This window comes from Pipra filicauda, unplaced genomic scaffold (genome assembly GCF_003945595.2).
Source record: "Pipra filicauda isolate LSUMZ 115617 unplaced genomic scaffold, ASM394559v2 scaffold253_size2546935_pilon, whole genome shotgun sequence".
Taxonomy (NCBI): Eukaryota; Metazoa; Chordata; class Aves; order Passeriformes; family Pipridae; genus Pipra; species Pipra filicauda.
In genome coordinates this window covers 469,248-494,659 of record NW_024104369.1, presented here as the reverse complement: position 1 = coordinate 494,659, position 25,412 = coordinate 469,248, and the positions used below count along the sequence as shown (strand labels likewise).

The following is a 25,412-nucleotide window of genomic DNA, read 5'->3' as shown; positions in this document are numbered from 1 at the left end:
TATATCTATTGATATACCTCTGACAGAAAAAAAGAAAAGAATACATGAACATGTGTTAAAGAAACCCCAATGATTTGTGTTGGTGGACACCTCTTCCCCCTCCTTGTGAGGGTTGAACCAAGTATACAAGAAAACAAAGAATGTCCTTATTATTGCTAGCTGACGATTGTGATTTTTCTGTGTGTTCCTAACCAGGAGAGCCAGACGCTGTGACTCTTTATTGCCTTGCCCTCAAGAAAGTATTTATAGTAAAACAAAGTGGGCATAACGTGTCTGTTACCCAGAATCTTCAAATAAATCTAAATCAAATCTTCAGTAGTCTTCTAACTCCAGAATAAATGACTTCCAAGAGCATGGCGAATTCATGAGTCAGGTCCCACATCTCCCCCATCGCAGACTACCTGCTTGTCATCCACTTTCCAGTAATAGATAGCTTTGGTAGTCTGAAAATAATCGGGACAAAAGGTTGTTCCAATAATAAGCAAGACAGTAGGAAGTCTAGCAGCAGGGCCACCTCCTAGAACACTGCAATTCCTAAATTGTCCCTTTAGTTAAAACGCTTTCGTACCTTCAAAGAAATAAATCCTGACTCTGCATCTGAAGAGTGATACTGCAACTGTGTAATTCCCTATTACAGGTTAAGAAAGTTCTAATTTGCTTTCCTGATGCAAGGTTGGCCTGTCAACACAATGTCTGTTTCTCTTGTCTAAACTAAAAAATTCAGATTGGTTCAGCAGTATATATAATTCTTTTTTGTTAATCAGATGCTTAGATCAAATCTAGTCCCCATTATGAATTTTTTTAGGCTACAAAAGCAGAGCTTTCCCTTTGCTGACTGCCTCCATATTTCCATTTTCCATATTTCATATAGCCATTATCTATTTCATATTTGCAATAGTCTGCCAGATCACTTCAGCAAAGTAGATGGAAAAATGTCACTTTCCCCTATGTGCCTCTCACAGTTTCTGTTCTCTCTTGTTATTTTTCCCAGTCATAACCAGCAGCAGTTAAACATCGATAACAGATTACTAGTATTTATATTTGCTTGTGTATTAGCCCTATATTTTTTTAGATTCTTCTGTTTACTCTTAGGTTATATTTAATTATCCAAATTTATCAGCATATCAAAGTAGAACAGTAATCAGTGTGAAGGGAACAGTTCTGGCTCCGGTTCTCAACTCAGCACTGCAATGTAAGGAATTTTTCGCTGTCCCACTTGAATGTACCGTTTGTCTCCCATGTTGACTACAGAGGTTTTAAGACACTACAGTAAGGATTAGGTGACAGTAATGAGTTGGAGTGCTGTGCATTCTGCCATAATCACTAGAAGAATAGTATGGACCTGCTTTGTAGTGTTTATACCTGTTTTATCCACTGTTTTGATGTTCTTCAGTGATATTGATATTCAGACCTGAGGTCAAAAAAATAATTGAAACATTATTCCACCTAGTGGCTTTTTTGACCCTGCATAAACCAGTGCTTGTCAAACAAATATTGATTGCATGTTTCAGTAATATTTTATTTAGATGTTATTTCTTCATAGTAAATGTTCTTCTGAAGTACTGTAAATATTCTATTCTCTCTTCTATGTTATGAGGAGATCAAAAGCATTACTAGATTGAGAAGAAGACTGAATTGGATCTCCCAAGTACTGTATGAGTCAACTACTTAAAAAAGATTGGCATAAACATCAAGATTCCAAACAGGTAACATGAAACACAGGTAAAACTATCAGATAGTATACTATTTGGGTCATGCTACAAGTGTAGAAGCAGCACTGCTTTAAAGTCAATATTAATAACCAATATTGGATCAAATAAAAGGTCAAAGTACAGCAAATCTTATTTAAATTCCAAGGGTAAAAAAATGTTGCTAGAAGTTTATGCAATAATAGGTTTTTTATAAATGTTCAAATATGAATGGAAAACTAACAGTAGATAAAGAGCAACTGTAGCTCTAATATCATAGTATTAATGCCTCCTTTTTCATTGATAGGTTCAAAATAGCTTTAAAGTATGATCCCAGGATTATCAGTGTATTTCACTGCAGAGAGGAATGAATTCGCAGTGGAGGAATCATGCAGTGGTAGAAGCAGAACAGAACATATATAGCTCTCTTGCATCCTATTGTGATATGTTAAACACTAGACCCCTTTACCTTGAGTGCCCTCTTTTGCTAGGGGCCCCAAAAGCACAAACTTTAAACTATTTCTGTTTCCATCTCCCTTTTACATTGGCTTTGGAAACCTGGATATTTGTACTGTAGTCCTTTTGTTGGAAGAAAATGAGTTCAAAATTAGTGAACAGTTTAGAATCTGAGGAGTAGTAAGCTGTGATGATGTGGTAACTGATACACAATTAAATGATAAAGGGTATTCCAAAATTAGCATTCTGTTACTAAAGTTTTAAGCAAATTGGTAATAATATGGATTTCAGTGGATACAATAAAAGCATGTATTGTCAAACTTGATATGAATAGACTCCAGTCTGTTGTCACAAATAGGGCCTTTTACTGCTCAAATCTATGTCTCAAGCTTTTATGCAAAGTGGTTTTCTCTTCCTTTCCTTTCTTGTAGCAACTGTATTTCCTAAGGAGAAATGTTGAATGGGCAAAGCAGAAACTTCTAGTTATGCTGTTAGTTCATTTGATAAAGGCAAAACACATCTCTTCTGCACAAACTGCACTTTGTGAAGGGGCTGTAGAACATTTTGGATGGATGGAAATAAACTGACAAATACATCCCAGGACTGTACCCAGTTCTATAGCTTTTTTAGCTGATGTCCTGGCCCAAGAGCTGCCTCATTCCTGCAAATTGGGTGGAACCCTAGAGGCGTGGTGTGGAGAAGCATGAAGAGACCCCTCCAGTTCGGTGCATCTAGAGCTAACTCTGCCTCCACTGGATTCATAGGCAAAACATCTGATGGTTTTAGCAAAACCAGAATTTATTCTGTATTCCAGCACATCTGCCAGGGAAGCCTCGCTAGGGTAGGGTTTATGATCCGCATTCCACTTGCCTGCGTGCAAGTCGATCTTCCTTTCAGACTGACCATATGAATATAGACAATATTTTAGGGGCAGTTTTGACTTCCACGCTATTTTTTAGTGCATTATGAACTGGTGAGTTTATATAAATACTGCGTAACAGTGATAGCCTCAAAACTTCAAGGTTCCTTTATATACTGCGATGAGTCAGTGAGGCTGTTGGCAACGGAGCGGCCGCTCTGCAGCACTGGAGGCTGTGGGCGGGCGGTGGAGTGTTCTAAATACATCACATACAAACTTTCCGAATAAGTAAAAATGTAATTTCCCTAATTGTATATACTTTTATTCTTCCTATCTCGGGGAGTTTCGGGCTCCCTCTAGCGGGTAATTTTAGCGTGAGGAGCGTTTCTCACGGGCTTGTGCGCGGCGAGTTTTACAGCGGAGAAACAAGATGGCTGCGAGAGCCTCCAGAGTTAAAACTCCTCCCGCGTTTGGCGCTGGGCGGTTGCAATGAAGTCAAGGGGAAAGTTAAGGAGAAAGTTAACACCCGCTCTGCCCGAACGCCGAGGCTCTGGCAGGGCTCGTTCCTTAGGAGCTGCCTTTGCTTCAAGCCAGCACTTGAGAGGGCACTGCCGGGCTGCGCCCGCGTCCGAGCCGGGCGGGTTTGCCGCTGCGTCCCGCGGGCGGACCAGCCGCCCCACTTCCCGCTTTCCACTCCCCGCTCCCTCACGCCCCGGGCCCCGTGGAACCCAGGGGTGTTTCCCCACTGTGGTCGGAAGCACCGGACACGGACGATAAGGAGGCGGCCCGGGCCCGAGCCCGTCCTGGTCCGGCGGTGCCGCGCCCCGCGCTCGCCCGCCCGCGGAGAGTGGCTGAGGCCGCCTATTAACGACAGATTGTAAAAGTCTTAAGTCGTATTATGATGAAACCCATTTGTTATTAAAATGGAGAGCGTTTTAGGGACCTCGCCTACTCTTGGCTGCTTCAGAGAGTACGTTTAGTTGTAGAAAAGACAGTAATTGGTTTCACTTTCCGCCACCCCCCGTTTTTTAGTCTGTTTCACTTCCTGGTTCTCGTCTCAAAGCAGGAGAGTAGGGATAAAAGTGGATTGTTACCGGGTATTCCTACTAGTGTTAAATTTTAGTTTCCTTAGTTATATTTTTTAAGGTTCGGATTTTTTTTTCTGAGACTACTTTAATACTGTTTTTAATTATGCGTTTGGGGCTTATTTGACCAGACAGTGCCCTGCTAAAGCTCGCATTCCACGGAGAGTGTGTGCTTGTCATCCGAGATGTGTGTAAAACACCCAAGGAGTTCCTACGAGGAGAAATGGACGTCTGGGCTGCTGAATGCTGAATCCTGCAGTTATCTTAGCTGCAAAAGTAATTAAATTTGATTATTTTTCTTCTCATTATACCGGCACAAAATAAGAGTGGGAAAATATCACTGAAACAATTAAAACTGGCAGTGAAAAATAAGAGGGTTTTTTCTTTCCCATACCTCCAGCATAGTTACATTTATAACTGAGTATGTGTCTCTTGTGGTCTCGATTACATCCTGTGTTTTTAGCTGGCAGCGTTTCCTTCACAGAGGCCCTGTTCTGTATGCCAGCATACATGTCTGTGTATATTAAAAGAACAGAATCAAGATGAAATAGTAAATGAAACTGCATCCCCCACCCCCCTCAAAAAAAAAAAAAAAAAGTGGAGTTTTGATACTAATGCTTGGCACAAAATAAGAAGAGGTATATCTACCACTATGTTTCCTTTTGTAAAAGCAATGAGTCTGCTAGCTTTGTGTTGTCAAAGAAGATTGAGCAATTTGTTTAAGTCATCAAATGTGTTAAACAGACCTCTCTCCGTTCTTTAATATTTAAATATTTGAAGACTGTATTTCTTCAGTAACATTCTCTGGAAATGGAGCTTGGCTGCGAATCCTCACCTACAGAAACATCTTTTTTTTTAGTTTGCATAGAAGCATTTTTGGAACAGTGAGCTCTGCTAACAGCTGTATTCAATCTTGAGTAAAATCACTTCCTGAAAAAAGTGAAATTAAACTTAATATACAAGCTTGCTTGGAATATAATACCATGGAGTTAGGGAACTTTGTGATTATGAAACCAAATCCATTCACCCTGCTGAGGTAATTTCTTGTAAATTGTACACTATGGAAATCTTTAATCAATGTCAATGTTTTTAAAGCTAGAATTCATATGATTCAAATGTGCTTTTTATTTCCCCTCACACAGAGAGTTTGGTGGGTTTGGTATTTAAAAAAAAAAAAAAAGAATTTTCTGCATGGTTGTGTGAGGTGGGAGAGGAGTTAGAACACATAGAATGGCACTCTTACCTGCCCCAAGTGTTTGGCATCATAAGTCAGGTCATGAAAATCATGTGACTGATTAAAAAAAAGACAAGTATTTAAAAGCTATGTTTGATTTTGTAGAAAGAAAAATTGATTAGAAAATCAGACTGTTCTTCAGTTTAACACTGTAGTCTTACGCAGAAGGGGTGGGAGGTGTTCTGTATTTTTCAAGAATTTAAGACAAAATATGAGATTCTGTATATATTTATGCTGCAATCCGAAGCTAGAATCTGAGCTCACCTGCGTACTGGTAAGTGTCACTCCTGTGGTTATAGACTGAAACCATGGAATAATGCTCAGCTCACAGCCAGACTTATGCCATTGAAGCTGAAACCCACCTTGTGGAGACTACACTGACCAGGGTTCAGGAGCTTCAAAAGGCAAAACAGAACCAAAAGCATCCATGAACTGAAGTGGTATGTTAGAATTGTTGATGTAAGTCTATTGTTCATCTGACTTCATGATACAAGGCCTTAAAACAAGACCTAAAAGAACAAGACACCAAACCCGACATTCTCAGTTGTATTTAATTTTATTTAGAGGAACAGAATATTTGAATCCCTATAGAGGCTGAGCGGCTGAGTCAGTCATTGGGGCACTCCAATAAAGCCCTGCCTTAACTGGTATCTAGTTCTGTGGGTACCTAAGGATCTAAATATACTCTGCGTGTATTTCTGCGTTCAGTAGCTTGGAAGCAGAATTTAAGAGTAAAGATTCAAATGTGGTTTTCTTATATTTGGGATGAGTGCCATAGCCACAGGTTAGAGTCTTCTTCCTTATTAGCATGTCATTATTTTACATAAAACTGTGACCATGTTGATACCAGGAATTGAAACACATCCATGCCTGAGTGCTCTAAACAACAGGCACTAGGGTGGGGTGCGAGTGCTGGATCCAAGTTGAATTTGGGGCTCCTGTTTTTCCACCCAGATGTTCCAAATGTGTGTTTCTTTTGCAGCTCCTCGCATGTATGGCTTTCTTCTGAAGCATATGTGGTTTCTCTTCCCTTTCCCTTTACTCATGGCATGAGTAACCTAAGGGCCTACCTTGGAGCAGGAAATTCCAGAAGGGGGAAGGCCACCTACTATGTGCTACAATAGCCAAGTGACTGACAAGCTGCCATTTAACTTCTCATGCTGTCAGCTTTAAAGAAAAACTCTCCCTTCAGCAGAGTTTTGCTTTAAAATCAAATCTCGTTTTCTGATTTACCAGGAGACAACAGGAAAAAACGTAATCTGAAATATTGTAGAATACTCAAAATTCTAAGAAAAATAAAATTTTGTATGAGCTCTGACCTTTTTACTCTATTTAGCTAACAGAACATAGAAAATTTCTCCTATATGTCTTATTGTTGATTCTGGAAAGTAAAAAAGGTAAATGTTTTAACTCTTAAGCAACATGCTTATGTGCACAACATTTCCCTAATGATAAATCCAGTTTTTAGTAATATTTGCTATTTTTATGATTCATCAGTCTAGAGAACTTTCACAGCAAGTTAATTATCTAGTGTGAAGTGGTATATGCATTTTTCTTTATTGTTGGATTATCTGACTTTTTTTGTGAATAATATAGGTGTAAATTGCAGTACAAGTACTTTTGTACAAAAATACCCATTGAAATTTTTCTTTCAATGCAAATAAAAATAACTGCTTTCATCCCAGCTGAGCTTGGTTATGGCACTTAGGGAAGCAGAGTATATCTTAGGGCTTTGACTGCTTTATGGTTGGAACACCATATTTGTGTTGGCTTACTTATGAAATGTGGCTTGTATGCTCATCTGCTGGATGATAGAACCCTCTTGGGAACAAAAGTCTTTTTTTTCTTAGAATGATTCCTCTTTGTTTTATCCAAATTCGTGTAACTAAAATTAAAATTCGGACCACCCCGACCAGTTTTTTTTTTCGTTTTGCCACTGACAAAAGAACTGAGCATTTTTTCCATTCCTAGTCCAAATTGTTAAGATCCCCCGAGGACCTTTGTTTACAGTGTCTTCTCATTCTTTTTTTCCTTGACATTCTCCCCTCCCTCCAGCAGTGAGATACTAATTAAAGAGAGGACACAGTGACCCTGGGTTGTTTAGAAGTCACAGGGGAGTGGTGGTGGCACAATGACAAAACCATCCCTGCAGGAAGTGATCAGGCTGGAGACCCAGCACAATACTTACTTCCATCACCTGAAAAACCCTTTCAATTTGGAGATCCAGCCCAGAAGCAGATTCATTTTCCCTTTAATAAAGTATCTTCATTACAAGCAAAGCCTCTACATCTCTGTGTGTCAGTCTGTTTAACAGGGTTATTATACAAGTACTGGGTTTTCTTAAATGATTACTGAAAAATATTTCTCTTAACAGTTTGTAAAGTGAAAGCAATATTCATAATAGCATGTTAGCAAACATTACCGCATTTATCTTTAATTTCAAGGAAAAAGTAGTTGGTTATCATTATATAATCCAGAAGGATTATGGTCTTATCTAGCATATAGGAATTTTGAAATTTTATGATAGCTATTATTACTTAATTACTAGCTCATTGAGGTTTGTGGTGCTTTACAAGCACCTAGCAACAGAGAAATCCAGGATTCATTCCAAATTAGATTTTGTAAACTGGACCAAAAAGTCACTTTGGGTTTACACCTGTGAAAATAACATTTCTGTTTGTCCAGAACTCTCCACTGCAGGGCATTTCCAGCATAAGGTGAAGGCTGGGTCCTGCAGTGTGCACTGGGGTACCGCCTGCTCCCGTGCAGCATTCTGCTGGCAAAGCCAGGGAGACTCTGTAGGTATGTTAGTGTAGCCAATTAGATAAATCAGCAGGCTCTAGCCCTAGCACTCAATCTTCAGTGTTATCTATACAGTTTTATCTTGTACCATGGAAGAATCCAGCCGATTTCAGTAGCTCTCCACTTGGGCTGGCCTGGGTAAATCAGATTGCAGCATTGAAGCTAGCAACATGATACCTATCATTCCTTTTGAATATGGGGGGGGGGGGGGAATCCCACTGTCTGGGAGCTGGATCAGACTGCAGACAACATGCACTTTAAAATGCATAATTAAGGGATTTTTTGATTTTTATCTTTATAGATTTTTTTTTTAGCAGTAAAGAATAAAATTAGCTAGGAGAAACATTTAGAAGAGTACTATTTGAGGTAGAGAACACCATTGTGTCTTATTCCACAACTTGAATGAGTCAGTGTCTTAAAAGTAATCTCTTAACTAAGGTTTTGTCTGTTCGGTTTTTTTAACTAAAAATTCTTGGAGGTATGGTGATACTGGAAAAATTGTAAGTTTTAGTGTGCCCATTTCACTGAATATCCATCTCTGCAACAAGATTTACACTTTAACAATTAAACATTGTCTCTTCAGCCCAATTTAAAGTTGGAAGTGTAACTCCAGTATGGTAAACATGGATCCATTGGATCAGTCGGTTCCTTTTGCTTTCAGGTTAAGGGCTGTAAAACATGTAAGACAAAAAAAAGTCAGCATATGTGTACTTTCAATTATTTTGTAAAATCTTTGACTATACCAGTCAAAATTATCTTGATCAAATGTAAGAATTTATGTAAGATTATTTTTATTCTAGATAGCAGGCACCAGAATTTTGATAGCATTTGTACTGTTTGGATTTTTTTCATTCTGATTTTTTAATGACCTACTGAGCCCTCAAAAACTAAGGTGCTGTCTGTTTATATTGGCTAGTGGCCTTGCATCTTCAGGAAGGCACTATGCCCCATCACACTAAACTGTTCTGGAAAACAGATTATATCCTTCCCTGCAGTGACTCTGTGACCCTTCACACCTACCCAGAGTGTGAACTGTCTCTGTAACTAGAGACCCACAAAGTTACTACTGTCTGGGCAACAGAAGAGAGCTAATAGTATCGAATACTATCAAAACCTAATACCGTGGCCAGATCTGTGCCCTGTGGGACTGTTTGGCTGTACATACATGGTCCAGGGGTCAGGTACAAGCACCCAGGAGCTGCATTGCTGCTGCTGAGGCAGTGCACAGTGCAGGACTTATGACTGTAGAAGCAGAGCAGTACCTGGAGCCCACCTGGAACTTCTTGCAGCTTCCTGCGTCAGTGCCCTTTTCTTTCTGCTTGTGAGGCAGGCAGTGCATCACAGCTCTGGAGCTGGGCAGGATTTCTGGCATTACTAAAGGAACAGACTTACTGTCACTGATGCAGCAAACACTGCCCTAGGTAGAGCAGTGGTGGACTGGCATCCTCCCAGGTGTTGGCTTTTTGGGTGTTTGGACCATTTTTGGGAGGCAAAGATAGGCGTGAATGCAGTGACTGTCCAAAGGAAAGAGCCTGCTTAAAATGAGAACACCGACCTTTTGGGTACCACTAGGGACTGTGAGGTTGGAATAGAAAGTAACTGAAAAGGGACTGAAAAATACCTCCATCTGGGTAATCTTCAAGTTCAGAGCAGTACAGATGTTTGAGGCTATGATGAGGCATACCTGTTGCTGGACTAAAATTGTCACTTTCAAAAACTTGGAAAAAAGATGACATACAGTTTTGTTTGTAAATAATTTTTACCAAGGAGAGTCCACTAGTGCCAAGTTTTCACTGCATTGCATCGTGCAGCTTTGAATAAGCACAGAGTTTCCTTGACCTTGATTTAGTATCTCAGGGAATCACAGCATCATTGATTCCAAGAAAAAAGTGTCAGCCAGTGTTCTTATTGCACTACCCACTTGACTGGATTGTTATTGTTCAGATTCCTTTCTGGTTTTGTAATGGCTGCATTTCACATTAAAGTTCAATGGTTTAATTAAGGAAATGACTGAATAGGAAGTTACTGTAACCATGATTTCAGCTGTTGAAGAAAGATTTGCCCTACACGTGAGGAAATTTGTGAACCTAAGGTTTTTGTTAAATGTGCAACATCTCTGCTTTGTTTTTTAAACCACTGATATCCAGATGAATAAATCACATCCTTTCCCATCTCTTTGTGGAACTGTATTAGTTTGTTTCCAAGCACATAGTATATTGCAGTGTCTTTCCCTAAATTATGGTTTTAAACAGATTATTTCTTTTGCAAGTTTAATTGAGATCTGAAGACAAAATTAAGGACAGTCTGTGTTTGTAAATGTCTCTTGAAATTAAAACATTTTATGTGCTGCTATGTAAAACCCTGAGTAGCTGCTTGCTTTCAGTTTTGGGGCTGGTCAGGGCTCTGCAGTCAGACTGCATCTTGATATTGCTGTTCCCTTGGCAATTGGGTGGGATTTAGAAGTTCTGCCTCCGTTCCCAGGTCTAGCCAAGCCTGTTATGTATTACAGCTGCTCTCTATGTCAGAACACTAGGAAAAAAATATATACGTATATCTATAGACTTAAACTGTATCAGTTTTCTTTTCCACTTCATAGCACACCCGCATAAACAGTAGATTCAGGCCAGCTAATGTCTGCTTTGAAGGGTGGAATAAGTGTCTGGCATGGATGTGGAGAGGGAATGCTATGGCGGGAAGAGACATCTCTTAAATCAGATCTGATACCAAAGAAGTAGCAAAGTCTCTGCGCAGAAAAGAAGCTCACATCTACTCAAGTAGTCCCAAGTCCCCACTCTGCCAAATGGTGTGTTTATTAGTTTGATCAGCTACTGAATAATTACAGTGGTACAGTAAATAGCATTAAGTACTATCTGTCATCTGAAGCCTGGAGTTTCTCAGCTTGAAAAGGCAGGGCTTCCCCCCACCCCTCCCAGTACGTTGACTTTATAGTTTACAATTCATGAAAGGAGCAAGGAGCAGTCTAGTAGTCCAGCACAAACTAAGATCCATAGGTAGGTATCATAAAATAATTTCCATAGTAGGGTGAACTGCCTGCAGGCAATCGACAGTCAGTCAAGAATTAGCTGGTGGATAATGAGAGGCACATTGCTTGGCTGTTTTAGCATTTTAACAGAGGAGTTCTAGCACAGTTTTGATTCAATTCTTAGATTTTATCAGCCAAACACAACAGAAAATAAGTAATTAAACAATTTTAAGCATTTAAACCAACTATAGCTGAGGAATCTAAAATATAGAGTATAAGGGAATGTACTATTTCAAATGGAAATGCTATGGTAATACATTCTAGAATTAACCTTTTAGTTAATTTAAAACTACCTTTGTTTTGTTAAAAAATTAAAGGTTGTCTACATTGGTGACATTTCGAAGACTGATTTTTTTAGGGGAAATAAACAGATTTTTTCTGTATTCTAAAATGACATTAGTAAAAACTACAGCAAGGAAGCTCAACATGAGTTACTTGTTTTGTGTGATTCTGCTTAAGTTGACTTGTGACCAGATATTACATACATATTTTATTGTTTAATTTTTTAATGAAGATGCAAATTGGACTTTATTTTGCAGTTTAAGTCATTTATATCTCAAAGACTTGACTTCTATTTTTCTCTTCCCTTCTGTGAGAATGAAGAAAGAACAATTTGGTGAAATGTGCTGGTGAAGCCAATGTATAGCCCACTGAATATAGTCACCAAGGGATTAATGCAACTCTCTCTCTTTTTTTTCACTCTGGCCTAGTTCCTGCAAAATCATGTGCCTACATGATTTACTCCTGTGAACTATCATATTGTATGTCGTCACTAGGAAGCAGAGGTTTATTCTTTCTCAAGTTACTGAATACTGAATTAGATTTAAGAAAGCCAAAGACCTGGTAGTGTCAAAAAAAGTTAGTAGTTAGCTCCTTGCTGGTGTCAGGAGCAGTTGAAATTAGTATTAAAACATAAGGGTTTTTCTTTACTCATACCTCTTGTCAGTACACTTGTAGTTGATTTAAGAACACTCCTTTTTCTCCGGGTAATGTCACTTGACTGCATACATGTAAGTGCAGAAGTTAATGATGTGCTTACACAGTCTGAGGCACTGTTGGGAACAACCCCTCTGTGGAATGAAGTAGCAACTTTAGTGGAAATATAATGAACAAGGGGATTAAAGTGGAAGCATTTAGGCATAGATTTTTAACTTTCTTTTCATGTCTTTTAAATGATGTCTGTAATTCTGATAAAAATTCTTCTTGAGTTGTGAAACAGTGGGCTCTACTCAGAAAACAATCTGAAATTTCTTGGATGCAAAATGTATTTTTTCGCTTAGTGTAGAATGTGATTTATATAACATCTCAGCTGACGTGATCTGACATGTTTTTATGAATTCCTTTGCAAGGCAAAAGTGCCTCTAGTTGCAATTTATAGTAATGAGACTGTCTGCTGTAAAGTAACTGATTACAATGATGGTATAAGAAGTAAGCATGTTTGCCTTTCCAAGCCATTACCCTTTCCTTGCTTCTGGAGTAGCTAACCCTGTGTTCTGCAGCAATGGTATCCATAGGTGTCCAAAAGCATTCTCTTTGTCCAAACACAATTTTGTGTACTTCACCAAATATAGCTGGATGGTATTTTGGACTGGAGTTCAGCTAATTTGGTTAAATCCTGGATCTGACAGGTAAATTTGAAAAATACAACATACATACAAATATTCACGTGAAAACTTTTCCATGATCTTTCAAATAATGAAGGGTATATTGTGTCTTAGGGTCAAAATATGAAAATGCCCAGTTGTCTCCATTATGTACTTCTGGATTACATTAGGGGACAACTGGACCAGGTCCTGAAGTGGACAGTTATTTACTTGGTAGTTTTGATGGATGAGTAGCAAAAACCTGAGATGCCTGCATGGGCACATGTTCACATAAATTCATGTTAAAATACTATTGCGAAAATCATCCAAATTTGCTTCCTACTAGAAGAAGATCATCTATTTCCTCTTAGTAGGTAGTCATAGAAAGTTCCCGTAGTCATTTCCTGAAATAATTTTTGTCTCATTCAGCAAACACAGCTGGGAGTTTTGCTCTTCTCAGAAATGTGTAGCAAGTTGTACTTACAAGCACGGAAACATTGTGAAGATCTGGTCCCTGGGGAGCTTAGTGCAAAATTCTTTTTGAAGATCCCAGAATGGAGAAAATCCTCTCTATGCAGAGCTTCTGACAGAAGCTGCAATAGTGGAAGATAGGGGAAGGAGTTGCCAAGGCACTGAAGAACTTCAAAGAACACTGGAACGAGGGGCGAAAGTTCAGCCTAATTCTTGTGTTATCTGAACTCACTCACCCAACTCTGTTGCAGTACATCTGCATAAAATGGCTGGGATCTGGCTTTAACAATAACCTCACTTTTCTGGAATATGACTGGAAATGCATTGTTAAAAAATTGATTGCCAATGAAAATGTTTTAAGTAAAATTCGTCAAGGGAACCCCTAGACTGAGAGAAGCCACCCAGCCTCCTCCCATGGGAGACACACACCTTCCCCACCTTGCCTTCTCCCAGCTGTGTGCTCCTGCCACTTAACTTGTGATGATCTTGTTAGACATCTTGGTGACCAAGCTCAGTTCCTTACAGTGGCAGAAAGAAAAGTTGCTGGGTTATTGATTTGAATCAGCAAGCAAAAGAAACATAGGACTAAGCTTGAAATCATGAAGCTCAGAGCAGGAAGGGGGAAAGGAGCAGAAGCTTTCCTCTTTTTCAGCATCCCTCAGCATTAAATGTTTTGAGGAATAAACTCAGTAATCACAAAAGCACAGTGTAAGTGCTTTCATTCTGGGTAAAATCTGGGGTCTGCTGGTAAAGCTCCTATTGATCAGACCGGGGTTTAATTCCAGGTTTTATCTTTGATTTATGTGCGTTGATATTGGTGAACAAACTGGTTGTGCAGTATCTGATAGATACTTTGAATCCGACTCAAGAGAATGTGTTGAAAACAACTCTAAGAATCTATTTACTTAAATAAATGTAAAACTTAATTATGATGCAATGAAATATTTTCCCACCATGATTTGTGCTGCTGCCAGCCCATGACACTTAGTATGGAACATTAGTAAATCACTCTGTGAGTTACTCCCTGAAATAAATTGTCCTAGCCGTCTTGATTAATTTGCTGATTACTGAACATAAATATTCAGATCATATCTGAATTTGAAATTGCAGGAACTGAAATATTGACAGTGAAAACACAGACTTGGGGTAACAATGCAGTTGGTTGCTAGTTGAGCTCAGAGTGGAAGTGGCAAAAAAGCCCTGTTTGCAGCTGATGTGTGTCAGAAGTGGCTTTGGTGTTCAGCTCCTGCTTTTTACCTATCTGTGGTGCATCAGCCACATACTGTACCTTCAGGTATAGGATCCTATAGCCCTTCAGGGGAGGGCTGCATCAGCAGGAGCTACACCCTTCTCTTACCTCAGAGAGTGGGCTCTGCCAGTTACTGAGGCATGACCTTCCACTGCTGATGCTGAGTGCCCTGCTGGTGGAGGTCTTTGCCATGACCATGGGCCAGATGACCTTTATGAGTGCCGAATTTATGTGGGAGCAAGAATTTTCTTATTCTGAAGATGTATCTGTTGATCATTTTGTTCTGTGTTATATTGATGTTGAGGAGATGCTGCAAATGTAGCAAGTACGCAATTTCAAAACTCAGAGGGGCAGATTGTGTATTTCTAGGGGGAAAATACAGTTTACAGCTGCTTTGGCAGACATCCATGATGAAAATACAGTTTACAGGCATCCATGATGCCTGTCAGAGATGTAAGCTGTACCAGGTACTTCAGGAACAATTATATCAAGGTTTATGTGGATACTTTTATTTTAAAGATATCGAAAATGAGATAAGATTCAGATTCATTATTGAATGTTTGCTTAACTTCTGACACATGATCTTGCTTCTTCACTTTGTACTCTAAATTAGGTCATTAAAATCAGATTGTGTGTTATAAACAAGCGTCTTTCTGTTTATATGTGATTATAAAACAAACTTTGAGGGTAAAGACTGTAATTTTGAAACAGATAAAATTTATATGCCCTTTTGAAATCTATATGGAAATTAGTTTCTCACACTCCAACCGAGATGATGTAAATGGACCCCAGAGAGCTGGTACAGTGTTGTCTGTGTACTCAGGGGAGTTGGAACAGTGTAAAGACATTTGGAGGTCAGAAATGAGGTTAACTGACAGGGAAGTGTGTGAGGACAAGAAAAATTTGCACAGTGCATGTCAGTGGGTAGAGCTGTCAGTTCTTCACTTGACTACTAGTATTTGCCAAACAAACATGACGAGACTTCATTCCAGGGAAAGGGAAAAAAACCAAGAAGAGTCATCTTAGGACAACAACATTGTTTGGAAAGAGTGGTGTTTTGTGGATTTGTTCCAAGATACCCACATGTATACACCTACTGTACACAATTTCTAGTCTTGGCTTGTCGCTTCTGCCAGTGTGACTGCTGTCTGCAGCAGAGGTTTGCAGAGCAGTACCTGCTTTGGCTTTTCCTCAGGTATTCTTCAAGCCTATAGTTTGAGTGTGCAAGCCTGATTTAGCACTAGTGACAATAACTCCATCTTTTTTGATGTAGCATATCATAAGTGATTTTCTGTCTTCCTCTTTTTCCATCAAGAGACATTTTTGGTTTAGTGTATGTTGTGATTCCAGCCTGCTCCTCATGGCATTAGTCCAAAATTTGCTTATAATGCAAATAGTGCGTATTTCACTCAAGGCTTCAAAGTATATGTTCCATTTTATAGACGTGTAAAGACTAGATAAGAGTGTGGGGTTTTTTTCTATAACAGCAAAGCACTGAAAAATCTGAAGCTTTCATGGGCTTGGATACCAAGAAAACAACATGCAAAAGAACAAGATTTATGTCTGGCTGATTTTTGGTCAGACCTTCCACTCTAACTGTTGTGTGGTGATTTATTTTTTCATTATCGTTAACTGTTCTCAATCTTTAAATGTATTTTAATTGTAGAAGTCTTTTAATTTCTTTTTTTCTTATTTCTAAAATTCTTATAAAATAGTAACCATTCAAGCCTGATTCACGTGATGAATAATTTCATCCAAGAAAACCCAACACATTAAAATTGAACATTTTTTGATTATTTCAATCTTGTGGTGAGAAAGAACCTCTTTTCTGTTTAAAAATCAGCAGATATAACCCTACTTTAGAAACCCAGTAACTGAAGTTTTAGAAAAAATGTTTTTGTATTTCCAGATTTTACTTTACCTGTTATTATTTGTATTAAAATGTAAATATGTAAAAAAATATAAAAATAAAATAGCTGCATAGAATAATTGTTTCCTAGAAAATACCTTGCAAATATTTTTGCTTTCTTCTTCTATTGTTCCATAAACTTATTCTGCACAAAATGTAAAAATACACAGTCAAGAAAGCACGTCAAAAGAGTGAGCTCTTCTTCGTAGTCTCACTTAAAAAATAAATATGGTTTAATATAATGTTGAACTACTTCCTACATAGTTAATAACAAAGCAGAAAAAGCAATATGCTTTGTCATTTTGGACAGACTTTATTATTTTATTCTGCAATAAATTTGGCAACTGTTTACACACTTTGACTGCTTTATAGTTTCAAAAAAGTGTCTGGCAACATTATCAAGCTAATGGCAGAATTGAGATCTTGAGGAGTCATTTCAGTCCATTCCACAAATGAGGATTGGATTTTGTCCTGTGTTTTTATTACTGATTATGAGCAGCCTCCTTAAATTTCTGTTACATAGTAATCCTTTACAGTAAATATGTTTCATACTTGTGCTTCCCAGAATATACAAGGTATGTTTAGGAAGGGGATTTGTTACACAGTGAAAATGCTTCTATAAGAAAGTATCTTGTTCTGGCTTTCAAATAATAAATAATGCATTCCATAATATAAAATGCTGGCATGGCATTAACAAGAGATCGTGTTGCTCTCTATGTTCATATTCTTAACACTACTCATCAGTGAAGGAATGGCAATAATTACTTATAATTGTGCAATTTATATTAAGTGTCTTTCCAAGAACATTTAAGGAAGCATGGAAGGAATGAACTGCAAAGCTAAAATGAATGGGAGGAGTCAAAGCGTGTCATTGGAGGCGCAACCCCAGTGGCCGCAGCAGAGGCATTCTGTGAGCACTGCAGGGAGCAGAGAGCTGCTCTTTTTTTCAGAGAGCTGTTGTATTTAAAGGAAAAATACTGCAGTAGAGGTGATGGGAAAATCAGAGACAGGTTGGAGGATTCCCAGAGAGAATGAGCTGATGAGTTCAAATAAAAAAAAATATGTTACAGTGATTGTGCACAGGTATTTTATAATGAGTGATAACATGGTGTTTTTGTTTTTCGGTTTTTTTTCAATATTCTAATGTAGAGTTTAAGTAATTTGATACTTCAGTACCAATGTTTAAAATGGTACAGCTGGAAAAGATTATTTGTCTTCCCCTTTTGGTTGTGATCGTCATGGAGAGTCATTTCTTATTGTTGAATATATTCATGTGATTATTTTGAAGACTGCATTCTTAAACAACAGCTTCTCATTGTGTATGCAATACCTCACTCTTATCAGATCATATACTTCTGCAGAAATCATTGTTTCTTAGTACTTTTGTTTTTCTAATAAAAAAGAAAATTTACAGAAGATTTTGTATAGAAAGTGTTTGGCATGTTCACGGCATTACTATGTCCCATTTCTACCCACCTTTCCTCCTCATCCTGACTTAGAAAGATACAGATTTTTTTTTTCATTGCCTGTGTACTGGGAATACTTAAATAATAATAAAAACCATTAATTATGAGATTACTTATCTCTAAAGGAGCTTCCCATGTAATAAAGTTTACTCTTTTCCTTTGGCTGTTAGAAATGCTTTCATGCTTTCAGAATCAATGAATTTAAGCTTAAAATTAAAAGTCTACTTCTGTATGATGCTCAGCCTCCCATACTCCTTTGTTAACACTTTACAGGAAGCGCTTAGTATCTCCCAAAGTTCAGCCCTGCACGCAGTTTCTTTGGCTTGCATAGGGTATTTAAAAGTATTTTTGAATAGTTGTGGCTCAACTTCCTGCCTACTCTGGTTTCTATCTTTCTCCATGTGACTGGGTGTGATGAGAGGATGGATGCTCAAGGAAGTGAGCACTGTGGTGGAAGCCCACGGGTTTTCTAGGTCTCCTCAAGGTGGGTAAATGAGGTGCCCACAGCCACTTTTCTACTAGTGGGTCTTCAGAAGGCCCTGAAGTGGACAGGAGAGCAGAGTTGTAAGGAAATTCAGAAGATTCAGTCTGGACTCACAGGGTTTTGCAATAAACTGTAAGTTTCCCTTTTAAAGCAGATCCAGTGCTGAGGGACCATCTGTCCTACAGAGGCACTGAATGCCCTAAGGGGAAATAGCTACTTTGTTTGAATTTTGAGATAAGTAAGAGAAGCCATGAATTTGATTTAGAACAGAAATGGTAAAGTAGCAGCTTAAATGTGTAGAACTGTTTTTAAAATAATGCTTCATTTTGCCAGTCTACTATTTGTTAAGATTGATAAACATTACTGGAAAGATTCTTGAGTACTTTCAGTTGTCTCCAGGTTTTCAGACAAATTCTTTCTTTCTGTATTTAGCTAATCTCTCTGCAAACATAAATTTCTGAACTGTACATTAAAAAAACCAAAAGAAACTAACTAAACAGAATATGTAATTGCAACATTGTAGTTCAAAAATGCACAGAGCTGCTCACAAGTTTTCCTTTTTTTTTCCTGAACAAGCAACTCTGGTAATTTAAAGAAGCTCTGAATGATTTACAGAGGCATTCTTAGACCCCGTGGTCACCTTTTTCCCTTAGGATCAAAATGAATTGCTCATTTATAATTGCAAACAGCAAGATGCCTGGCTACCTGCAAGTCTGTTCACACCTGTTGTACACAGGTAATAACAAAGTCCTTGAAAATTGATTTAAACAGGTGTCTCAGTTTTGGGATTGCTAAGTGAGTAAGACTGAGACTGTTCTTTGCAAACAAGACATGCTTTTTGCATCCCAGAAAATATGTAGGGGAATTGTTATCAGTACTTGAACTGATACATCACTGCACAAGTACTGAAAAGTCCCGGGAATTATCTCGAGCTTTATCACCTTAATCTCAAATACAGGGTTGTACACAGAAATCATTTTGCCTATATTCTGGAATAAGAATAAAGCAGCTTTCTCGTATGAGCACAGGTTCGGATCGGAAGGGACTCTCTAGTCTAACCTCCAGCCCAAAGCAGCATCAGCAAAAAAGATCAAGTAGGGTTGCTTAGGGCTATCTGTGTGCGGCCTGGTCTGGAAAATGTTCAAGGATAGAGAGTGTACAGCCTCTCAGAGCAATGTCTGGCTGTCCTGATGTCCAGTCAGAAATGCTCTTGTTTCAATTTAGGTCTGCTGTCCCGTTCTCTCCAGACACATTGCTGTAAGGAGTCTGGCTCTATATTCTTGATGACTTCATCATAGCTATGGAAGGTTTGAGACAAAAATGGAGACAGATTACTCAAGCCTTTTAGGAAGAAGAGAAAATGTTGATAGGCATATTAACACTTAGGAAAGGACATCAAGTTTTCTTCAAAGAAAATTCTGTAATGATTCTTTCTTTAACAAAAATAAATATTCAGATACCGTTTGATTGTGATCTAGATGTTTACATGACTATATTTGTTGTTGTGTGTTTTCCTAATATGTTAGGAAAGAAAGTACTGGTAACCAAGAGAAATGTGCCACATACTGAATCTAAGAGAAGGAAATCCACAACCAATTCATGGAAAGCCGTGGGACATGTGACAGCAGAGAGGGCAAGACAGCAGCATTTCAGATACTGCTTTGGAATATTCTTGAGAGCCTTCCCTGGTATGACAGTGACTGAGAATAGGCCCAATTGAGTATATAGTGTTTACATCCCTCCAGCCTCTTCCCTGGGGGATGGGGCAGGAAGAGGAGAGGGAAGGAAGCAAGGGATGATGGATGGGTTTTGAAAAGCTTTTCCCCGTGAGGGGAAGGTGTGGTCACTGTACGCATCTCCAGCTAACAAAGCCCTCCCGTAGCTGGAGCAGATGTAAGCTTTGTCTCCCCTTTGGGGTGACTGCAACACTGCCCAGAACAATATTGTTCTTATTTTTTGTTTAGGAATAGAGATTTTAGCAGGGGAAGTAGCCTGTCACTGTTACAGTTTGTACTGCTTTAAGACGGCGCTTCAGCACTGAGTCTGACTATGACATCTGTGACCAAGGGGCTGTAATAAGACCAAAGCACAGATTGCCTACTGTGTGTGGTACATCTTGGGAAGGCATGAGCATACAGCTACATTTCTGTCAAATTAAGCCACAGGTACATGAACATATTAAGCAAATATCTGATATTGCTGCCAAAACAAGCACTCATATCCGTCCTCTCGCCCCTGCCTATTTTTGCTTACATGCTACCTCCTCCATTACACTGGCACAAGCAGCAGCACAGCCACATGCTGAACCAGAAAAGGAAATGATGTGGAAGAAAAGTAACCTGATCAGAGAAAAAAAAAAGGTTTCACCCAGAATCGGTTGCTGAACTGTTGCTTTTTGAGCAGTGATGCCAACTGATGTTGTTGTAAAGCAGGCATGAAGCCTTAACCAGACCAGGGAGTGTGAATTTATCTTAGCATTAAGTCCATGTGGTAGCTTTATGCCAGCAGTGGGAATACAAATGTTCCATGACCCAGCATGAAGTTAGGGTAGTACAGACAGACGGTACCTGATCTGACATAAATTCTGCTGGTACAAACTTATTCCATCAAACATTTTCAAGTGCCAGTGATCCCCACGTCCCTTCAGTGCTTTTCATCTAGTACTAGCAACCCTTAAACTTGTATTATCAAATCAAGGCCAAACTGAATGAGATCCATTTTAGGACTTGAAAGCGGGAAAAAAAAGAAAGTTATGCAGAATGTAGTTCTGCCAACTGGCGATGCTTTCTTGCTGTAAGCTGTACTCAGATGGGCTCTGATTTGTGGTGGCAATATATTAGGATACCAAAATACTTAGAGATTATTTCTAGGGAAGTGAATAACTGAAGATTGTGGCTTTTGTAAGTACTAGTGTTGTCAGATGTTGTTCAGCCTTTCAGTAATGAACTACCTGGCAATTTTCTGTTTCTTCGCAGCTGTTTCCCCTGGTCATGTCACAGTGTGTGCAATCGGGGCCACAGTAGTATCAGAAAGAGGAAGAGAAACCAAAAGGTGCCTGATGATGCATGTTCGTGATAGAAGGTCTTCTGCAGTGTCAATGATCAGAGAGTCAGTGGCCTGACAGAGCTGTAGCTCTGGACTTTCTTAGAAATTAGATCACCAACATCACTAGGCAGTGTAAATGTAGTAATCTAAACAGTGCAGAGTACTAGTGAGTGAAGTTGGAAACTCCTTCTCTCTGTGTCCCAGTCTCGCTGCCTAAGAACTGTAACGTTTCCTAGGCCCAAATTTTGAGAAGAAACTAAGAATTTCCTCCTGCTTCCCAAATGCTGCCTTGAGGCACTGGAGAGGGCTGTGACCGGATGTTCCTTCCCCCTCCCCATCCCTAGTCAAGAAAAACTTGAGAGTTAAAGCCTGCAGTATTTATCGCCCTGGGAGCCGTCAGGCCCGCGGTTCGGGGGGTACACAACACCCGGCTCTCCCCGCACCAGCGGGGCTCTGCGGGGCGTCCCGCGGCACCTCGGGGGTCGGGACCCCGCCAGGCGCGCCCCGCAGCGGAATGCGCGGCACGCGGGCCCGCCGCCCCCCCGCGCTCCGCTCAGGCGCGACCATTGCGCGGCACGGGGGGGTTTGGGGAGGGGGGCGCACCCTCCGCCTCGCTCCGCGCCTCCCCTGGCGCCGCGCCCCGCTCCGCGTACCCCCGCCCCGCGGAGGACGGGGCGGGGCGCGGGCACCGCGCCCGCTGCGCGCACCCACGGCGGCCCCGGCGGGCGCCCGCGCGCTCCCTCCCGCGTTCGGGGCGGTGGTTGAGGCCGGCGGGAGGTGGGGCCGACGGGGCCGGGCCGGGCCGGGCTGGGCTGGGCAGGGCTGGGCTGGGGCAGCCGGCGGCGGTCAGCGGGGCCCGTGGATGGCAGGCGGGGCGGCTGCCGGGGGGTAGGGTCGGCGCGGAGCGGGGCCGGGCGGGGCGCGGGCCGAGCGCGGGGAGCGAGGAGCCGCAGCCGGCGGAGAAGGCACGGAGGCGGAGAGCGCCCTGCAGCCCCGCTGCACCGCAGCCCGGCGGCCGCCAAAGTTGCTCCCCATCCCGAGGGGGAGCGGGGGATCAGGCGGGGCGATGATCTTCCCCAGCAGCAACAGCAGCGCGGCGGGCGGCAGCCGGACCCCGTATCGGAAGCAGGTAAGGGAGGCGTGTGTCTGGGTTTGTAGCTCCCCCACCTCCGCGTTCCCCCAGCAGCCCCGAGGTGCTGGGGGAGGAGTGGGGAGAGGGGTGGCGACTGGCGTGAGTTGCAGCTCTCAGCCTTTTCGCTTCTCGATTTACAAAAATCAACTCTTTTCTCCTTCTTATATATTTTTTTTCACCCCCTCTCACAAGCCGCGCCGTGACCTTGCCGAGTGCCCGGGCAGCCGCCGCCGGGTCACCTTAGCGGGCGGCGCGGGGCGTGCGGGGCGGTGCGGGGCGGCCGCGGCCCCGCTGGGCTCGGCAACAGGTTAGAAAGGACCCGGTGTCGCAACAGCGAAACTTAAGGCTGGTTGTTTTTCGCTCGGCGTGAAATGAGTGAAGGGGTCTGGGCGCGTTCTTTCTTTCAAACAACCCTGCAGAAAACCACCGCCGCCGCTCCTCGGGCGCGCCTCCGCTCCCCCCGGGTAGGGCACCCGGGGACCCTGTGACATTTTTTGGGCAGAGGGATCGCTCTGATAAAGCTCGGAGCACTCGCATCTATGGAGCAGTACTGAAAGAGGTATTTCTTTGTTTGTTTGTTTAGTCACTGGAAATAAAATATTTGAAATAGTTGGGTTACAACCTTGCTGGGCCGTTTGTCTTTGGCTGCGCTTTTTACACAGACACACACACACGCAGTGTTGGTATTAATGTTACATTATTTCCTGCTTAGCGTGTTATTTTTTCATTGACTCTTTGATTAAAAAAAATAAAAAAAATCTTACTTTTTAAGTTAGTGGGAAAGCGGTGCTGTATGTGTGTGCCAGAGGGTAAATGGAGTAGAGGTCACTGACAAGCTCTCAGCTTGACAAAGCATACCAAAAATACTATGGCAGGCTTCTTTCCAGGTGAGGAAAAATCCTTCCGTGTCTGCTGCTCTTAGTAGTTAAAACAAGTAATTTGACAGATTCAGTCAGCAATACTGGGGAAGTTTGCCCAATTTTGTTTGGGGTTGGGATACATTAAGGGCAGAAATAGCAAATCAGATATCACTGCTGCGCACGGTGAAGGGTTTCATATAAATAATGAGGAAATGGGCTTGGAAATTTTGAATTCTTGTGTTGTTGGGATGGCACATGATCCGTGTGGCAATGAAAGTTAGACTCTCATATTTTCTTGAAACTTAAACAAAAATTGTCGTTTCCTTTCTACTCCCCGTTATTTTACAGAAATAGCTTTTCAATAAGAATCACTGGTGTGTTATCTCAGCAGTGCTCTGCAGATGCTGACCAGCAGTGCGTGGAGTTATCTTTGTATCTTGTACTCGAAGTGTTCAAGTCCATACATAACAAAACATGATTATTGTGTGCGCTGGTTTTGGTTTGTTGTTAATAAATGTCCTAGATACGCCCATGCTGATTGTCTTGTCTGGTGCTCCTGCAAACTTTATAAATGAAGCTAATTTTTCAGATGCTATTTTGTGCTCTCCCTGCAAGGACCATTAATCGATGAAGGCCCCTTAAGTGGCTGTGCAGTGTGTTGGGCACTGGGCAGGGTGTTGGCAGGAGTGGAGGGCAGTGGGGCCAGGCCTCGTGCTGGCAGGGCTGTGTTTTGTGTGCGGATGTGAGTTTGCATGCTGGTCTGGAGCAGGCTGATAAGATGCTCTTCTTTTCACAGTGCACTCCTTAGATTCAAAGAACTAAAAGGACCGACTGAATCAGGAAAACAAACAGACCCTTTTTTCCCAATAGGCAGAGAAAGAAATGAATGCAGGGGTATTATGTGGTCTTAAGACCCTGGGTACCAAAGGTTTCTTTTGTTAGTGTGTAGCTATTCTCTGCTCAAACACTTCCTACATAAGGAGCCAGGGTCTGTGCCTTTCTCCAGCTAAGTACATGGAAAACTCCTATTAACTTCATTCATGTAGACTAATGTCATTTAAAGATTGGCTTTTTGATCTCCCTTTCACTCAGACTTCACCTGCAGGGGTGAGCTGATGTCAAACAGTGCTGAAGAGTGTTGCAAGCCAAATTTTTCAACTCTTGATAGTTAGAAAAGTTCAAATTAAGTGTCTGCGTTCTCTGTGTAACCCATATTGAGACAATTGCATTGTAGTTGTGCTTTAGCCTGAGACACTAGGTACTGTTAGTGTAGGAAAAGTTGTCAACTGGATTTCTTATGCTAACAGCATGCAGTATATGAAGCCGAAACAATTTTAACTTAAAAATGAATTTAAAGTCTTTTGAGTTGCTTGTATGTCTCTATTGGTATTGTAATATATATATATGATATCGGAATAATATAAGAACACTTCATATTTAGCACTGTTCTGTTTAATTTTTAAGAGTCTATAGAAGATTCTGGTGAAAAGATGACTGATTAATTGATAAAATGCAAGGTGACACTATCTTGATTTATTTTTAAGGCAATGTAATGTAATGTGGATTTCTACTTTAATTTAAAATATTGACAAGATACCATATAGCTACAGTAGGTCCAGAGTTTTACCCATACTCTTTTTATTTTCCCAAATAAGTATGTTTTGTTTTATAAACAAATCTGTGCTTATAGTATTACACTTGTTACCTGCTATGTCTACACTGTTGTAACTCAGGCATGTAGGAGCCAGTTGACATTCTCAATTTCAGGTCAGATTTGATTGGATAGTGCCTAGTCATCTTCCCTCTTTTAGAGTACTCATAAGAGTACTAAAATATGGTCTCTGAAGTTGTGTTTTCAAAAGGATTTCCTGTGCTACAGGCAGACAGGCATGTTAAAAATATTCCTACCAACCTTAAAAGTTAGACACTGCTTAAATGAGTGGCAGCTCATCTGAGAATTGACTTGAAATGCAGATGCAGGCCTAGTTAAAAAATAAAAGCCACACAGTATCTGCAGTAATAACCTATCACAACACTCAAGGCTAT

General features: G+C 40.7%; 1 protein-coding gene across 3 annotated transcripts in view; it reads left to right on the top strand.

Moving 5' to 3' along the window:
* The window catches only part of RBMS1 (RNA binding motif single stranded interacting protein 1), a 145,308-nt gene that overhangs the window by 30,306 nt on the left and 89,590 nt on the right, over positions 1-25,412 (top strand). Inside the window, exon 1 of one of the 3 annotated variants that reach the window (XM_027734166.2) lies at positions 22,300-22,503. The exons of the other annotated variants lie outside the window; for them this stretch is intronic. Coding sequence (XP_027589967.1) covers positions 22,441-22,503 — 63 coding nt within the window. The 5' untranslated portion in view covers positions 22,300-22,440. Of the gene's footprint in view, positions 1-22,299; positions 22,504-25,412 lie in introns of those variants that run through there. 3 annotated transcript variants of the gene reach the window in all.